The sequence below is a fragment of the Crocodylus porosus genome, unplaced genomic scaffold (assembly GCF_001723895.1).
Source record: "Crocodylus porosus isolate Cpor-Errol unplaced genomic scaffold, CroPor_comp1, whole genome shotgun sequence".
NCBI classification, from domain to species: domain Eukaryota; kingdom Metazoa; phylum Chordata; order Crocodylia; family Crocodylidae; genus Crocodylus; species Crocodylus porosus.
In genome coordinates, this window is record NW_017728920.1 from 4956978 (window position 1) to 4962977 (window position 6000).

General features: G+C 56.5%; 1 protein-coding gene across 5 annotated transcripts in view; it reads right to left on the reverse strand.

Moving 5' to 3' along the window:
- Positions 1–6000, reverse strand: part of RUFY2 (RUN and FYVE domain containing 2) — a 62840-nt gene that overhangs the window by 32671 nt on the left and 24169 nt on the right. For 4 of the 5 annotated variants that reach the window (XM_019538489.1, XM_019538488.1, XM_019538486.1 and 1 more), the window contains exons 8-9: positions 239–308; positions 23–124 (exon numbers count right to left, since the gene is read on the reverse strand). In XM_019538489.1, the coding sequence (XP_019394034.1) occupies positions 23–124; positions 239–308 (172 nt within the window). The remainder of the gene's footprint in view (positions 1–22; positions 125–238; positions 309–6000) is intronic. The other variant, XM_019538487.1, reaches the window with a different exon arrangement.

Consider the following 6000-nt stretch of genomic DNA (forward strand, 5'->3'; position numbering starts at 1 on the left):
TAATTATATACAACTCACATACCTCTAGATGATGCTGTGTTTTCATTAAAATAAGTGCATTTTCACTTCTTAGCTGATGATTTTCTTCCTGAAGTTTAATAATATTGTTTTTGGCTATTGCTAACTAAAAAGGGGTAGAAAAGAGAAAGTGCACAATCACTTTTTTGAGCACTAAAGGCAACAACCTACAGCAATAAAAAAAAGTTGGTCTAATGTCAGTATTACTAAGAAACAATACCTCTTCAATAAGTTTAGTGTTCGACTTCTCTAATGAATCCACTCTTGCATGCAGACTGCTGACTGTGCTACTGAAAGTAATAAAGAAATAATCATTTAAAATTACATCAAAACTTGTATTAACAAACATAAAAAAGTATTTATAACAAGAGTATTGGCAACCATCAACAAGTCTATTACGATTATTCTGGTGGAGAACTGTTGCTAAAATGTCATAAATTAGCTTTCTCTGCTAAACATGTGTGTGTTCTTTCCAACTCCTGCCCCAGTTAATAGTGGTGTCACCATCCCTGTCATACCACCCGGGTGTCACCTTTGACTCTTTCCTCTCCTTCATGCTTCACAACCATTTCTGTGTATAAATGTTACTACTTTTCCAATTTTTCATAGTTTCACAGTTGGTAAGGTCGGAAGGGACCTGAGCAGATCATCAAGTCTGAACCCCTGCCATGGCAGGAAAGAATGCTGGAGTCAAACGACCCTGGCAAGGTGTCTATCTAGCCTCCTTTTGAAGACCCCCCCAGGGTAGAAGCAAGCACCACTTCCCTTGGAAGTTGGTTCCACATCCTAGCCGCCCTGGCAGTGAAGTAGTGCTTCCTGATGTCTAGCCTAAACCTACTCTCAGTCAACTTGTGGCCATTATTCCTACTTACTCCTGGTGGTGCTCAGGGGAACAGGGACTCTCCCCTTCCCCTCTGGTCCCCCTTGGTAAGTTTATAGAGGGTCACCAGATCCCCTCTCAGCCTTCTCTTGAGGAGGCTGAACAGGTTCAGGTCCCACAGCCTCTCCTCGTAAGGCCTGCCCTGCTGCCCCCTGACCATACGAGTGGCCCGTCTCTGGACCCTCATTTTTTCTGGTCCTCTTCTTCATTACATTAATAAAACTTTGGTCCAAATGCTTAGCACTTCCCCATCTTTCCTGCTAAGCCTTTCTTCCTTTGCCTCCATTTTCCATTCTAAAACTCATCCAAGTTGTTGAACCATGATCTTTAATTATTCAAATGAGGGTGTTAATCTTCCTAGAGATCAGCCCTGTGAAAGAATGGTAGGTGCCTAAATGTTCATTACATCATTAGCTTATATATAAGCTTATGTCAGGACAGTTCAAAAGTTCACAAACCCTGGAACCTTCTGCCCTTCTGAGCACGTGCAAATACTAGCGAGGCCAGGGGATACTTCAGCTTGTAGCCAAAAAAAGCACTAAAACCACCTCTTTCCAAATTGATCTCTCTATATTGTATCCTTCCCAAAATCCCTCCTCTGGATCCATCTTTACAACCACATACTTTTCAACATTTTTGTTCTCATCTTCAAGGCTCTGTAGAACTCTGTCCCTTCCAACTGATCTGCTCTTGTACAAAGCCCCACACTTCAACCCAATGTCCACCATTTTGTCCAGAACGCTGGACTCAGCCTGGGCCACCCCATTAGCACCTATTTAAGGCAGGTTACACTATTATTCAGACAAAAGCAATTAATCAATCAAGCATCTATTTATGCCACCTAACCCCTCTCCTGTGCTATTAGACTAAGTAGAGTGTGTTACATGCTGCAAAGTTCTGCAGCAAAACTGGGTGCCCCTGCACTTAATGCTCCCCTGTGGCAAAGAAACTCTCCCTCTGTGGGCAGAATGACTTCACTTCTGCAGAGCAGGGCTAGGCTTCCACAACATGTAGTCGCTTCTCAGCCTCTTGAAGGCTCAGATCAAGGACCGAACCCAGAGAACACCGCCGCCTGAACCACCCCGCTTCGCTTCGCGTCGAGAGGATTTCGCCGCCACGGATGACCCCGTCCCACCCGAAGAGGATCCCCGCAGTCAGACTTTATGGACTGAGACACTTTCTCCAAGCCACTTCCTCCAACATTGCGGACCACTGTAACGGGTTTGTGTGTATCTATCTCCTTTCTCTCTCAGCGTCGTGACCACCCCCCACTTCCCCCTTCCCACATCCCCCTACCCTCGGGCTTAGTTGGCTAACATTGTATCGCTTGTAACCTAGTCACGTTCTCCTCCTCTCCCCCATCCCTCGATTGTTAAGTCCCTCGCTCGGGCGCTTTGTATTTCCATCTCAGCTTTGTCATCTTTTTTCTGGATTCCCCATCCAAAACATCTTCTAATAAAAGTCAATCTGTTCTTATCAGTTTAATCGCTGAAAAGACGGAGAACCGCTTCTTTTTGCATGCTCAGCCTGGTATTGCACTTCTTCCAGGACCGACGCCAACCCCATCCGGTGGACTGCCGGAATAATAGCAGCAAAAAGTGAACCGACTAGCAGCTTGCTTTCCTTTCCTCCAGTGCAGCGTGGGTTCTTATCAGTCCTGATGGGCTAGGGAAGGCGGTGCCGCCAGTACATCTGAAAGAGCACCGGCTGCACAAGCCACCGTGTTGCTCAGGTGAGTAGCCTAAGGGTCATCCGGTTCGCCGGATCCGATAACGCGAAAGCCCCGACTCGAGCTAGTAGCTGAAGACCTTGGGTCTCCCTCGGTCGGAGTAGGTAAATGCCTGTGCTCAGTGGACGGAACATGGGTAAAACACCTCCAGAGACCAAGGACACCCTGATCCACTGATAAGAACGCTCCAGGCACTTGGAGACTCCTGCTAGGGCGAACCGCCGACCATGGATCCCAGAGGACCCTCCTAGGAGGGTGAACCAGTGGACCCGAGCTGGCGCTGGACCCCAATGCACCCCCCATGATGTCGGATCCCCGGACATCAACCGACCCCCGGAGACAGAGAGACTCTCGGAGCCCGGAACCCCGGCTGATGAGAGCCGCCTCCTGGGGGAGGACCCCAGACCCCGAGAACACTCCCCAAACAGCAGCAAAGCACCCTGAGCAGCCCCGGACTCCTCCAGGCCCCCACGGACCCTCGGTGATGACGGCAAGCCCCGAGCGGCAACGACCCCCAGACCCCAGCGGTCCTGAGGATGACCTCCCCGCGGGTCTCCCCACGCTGGTGGAGGAGACCCAAACCCCACCGACACCCAATCTCCCCACAGACGACCCAGGCGACGGTGTAGTCGCAGCTGCGCTCGCTTTCCTCCCCTTCCCTCTCCCTGCAGAGCTGCTGTGCCCCACCCGCCACCCACCAAGGCAGTACAGAGCGCACAACGATCTGAACAAGCACCTACGGCGCTTCCACCAGCCGCACCTAGTGTTCTACTGCTCCCGCTGCGGCATCGAGTACAAGGCCCCGAAGCTCCTGAAGAACCACCACAACGTCTACCAGGGCCTCGGGGCCGAGAGGAGACCTGGCACGCTGGTGAGGTCCACCACGCCGACCCGCACCGCAGCACGAAGATCCGCCAGGCTGGCCCCCCACGCCGACAACCCCACCGGACCAGACCTCCAGGGACCGCCCGACGGAAGGACCTGCCCCAGCGACACCACCCTGCAGGTCAACCCCCAGGGATCCCCAACCGGACATGACACCCCGACTGGACAGTCCCCCATCACGGACCCCTGGGGCCGCCCGACCTGCCGAGGACCCCGGACCCGCCCAGGGAGGCCAAACTGCCAGGAGCCCTCCAGCTCCTGAGCGTGTCAGAATCCCCTGGTGCAGAGACCTCCCCACAGCAGAGGATGCCCACCCCGTAGCAAGCCCTCTGGCTGGAGGAGCTCTCTCGGGCCACCACCTTCGAGGCTTCAGTGGCCCAGCTCACAGAGGAGCTCTCGGTGGCTGCCCATCCAGGCCAGCCCCAGAGGGGCGCCGACAGCAGACCGACGACGCGACGAGACAACAAACCACAGCCATAGAGACGGCCCAGGCACCAGCGCTATGACCCAGCGGTGGCCTCCCGGATCCAGAAGTTGTACCGGGCCAACCACCCCAAGGCAGTGAAAGAGATCCTGGAGGGGCCCTTGGCTTTCTGCCAGGTCCCCTGGGAGACTATTTCACTATTTCAGCAGGGTCTTCAACCCCCCGGCAGAGGCGGACGCCCTACACCCTGTGACCGTCGAAGCGCTAACTCCCGTCCCCCCGGCGGAGGGGTTCGAGGAGGCCTTCACGCCACAGGAAGTGGAAGCCCGCCTGAAGAGGACCAGGGACACTGCCCCCGGCAAGGACGGCATCAGGTACGGTCTCTTCAAAAAACGTGACCCGGGCTGCCTCATTCTTTCTGTTCTTTTTAACAGGTGCAGAGAGTTCCGCCGGACACCCGCCGCCTAGAAGAGGGCCATGACGGTTCTCATCCACAAGAAGGGGGACCCGACCGACCCGGGCAACTGGAGACCCATCGCCCTGTGCTCCACGGTGGCCAAACTGTATACCAGCTGCCTGGCGGCCCACATCACCAACTGGGCAGCGACTGGCAGAGCCGTCAGCCACAGCCAGAAGGGCTTCATGTCAACGGAGGGCTGCTACGAACACAATTTCACCCTCCAGATGGCCCTGGACAACGCCCGGAGGACCAGGAAGCAGTGCACACTGGTGTGGCTGGACATGCCCCACCGCCACATCTTTGGCACCCTCTGCGAGCTGGCCTTGCTGGATGGCGTCGTCGACTCGGTGCGAGAGCTCTACCTTGGATGCACCACGACCGTCCATGCCACCGATGGGGAAACCGCAGAGATCCCCATCCGGTCGGGGGTGAGGCAGGGCTGCCCCCTCAGCCCCATCATCTTCAATCTGACCATGGAACCGCTCCTTCGAGCCCTGGTGGGCGGCCCTGGCGGGCTTGACCTGCATGGCCAGAAGCTGAGCATCCTGGCCTACTCCGACGACCTGGTCCTCCTGGCCCCCAACACCACCCAGCTGCAGCAGATGCTGGACGTGACGTCCAAGGCGGCCAGATGGATGGGCCTGCGCTTCAACATCGCCAAGTGTGCCTCCCTGCACATCGACGGCAGGCAGAAGAGCCACGTCCTGGACTCCACCCTCACGACCCAGGGCCAGGTGATGAGGCACCTGCGCGACGGCAAGGCCTACTGCCACCTGGGGACACCCACCGGCCACCGGGCCAGGCAGACGCTGGAGGAGACCATCACCGGGATCATGCAGGACGCCCACAAGCTGGACTCATCGCTGCTGGCCCCCTGGCAGAAGATCAACGCGGTGAACACCTTCCTCATCCCCCGCGTCACGTTCATCCCGAGAGGCTCAGCAGTCCCCAAGACCCCCCTCAAGAAGGTGGACACCGAGATCCGGCGGCTGCTCACGAAGTGGCTGCACCTGCCGCTGTGGACCAGCGATGAGGTCCTGCACATCCCCTGCCGGCAGGGAGGCACCAACGTGCCCCGCATGGGAGACCTCTGCGACATCACGGTGGTCACCCACGCCTTCCGCCTCCTCACCTGCCCAGACGCCATGGTAAGTATCATCGCCGCCAGCGCCCTGGAGGAGACCACCCGCAAGAGGATCGGCGACAGCCCACCAGACAAGACTTGGCCACCTTCCTCAGTGGCTCGCTGGAGGGCGAGTTCAGCCAGGACGGCGGGGACTTTGCCTCGCTGTGGAGTCGAGCCCGCAATGCCACGCACCGCCTCGGCAGTCGCATCAGCTGCGCCTGGACCTGGACCGAGGAGCGCCGGGAGCTGGGAGTCTGCTTGCGCCCAGCCCCACACACCAACCGCATCACCATGACGCCCCACACGAGGACCTTCCTGGAGAGGTTCCTGAAGGATGCCATCCGCAACAAGTACACTGGCAACCTGAGGGCCAAACCCAACCAGGGCAAGGTCTTCGACGTCACCTCGAAGTGGGACGCTAGCAACCACTTCATGCCCAGCGGGAGCTTCACGCGCTTCGCGGACTGGCGCTTCCTCC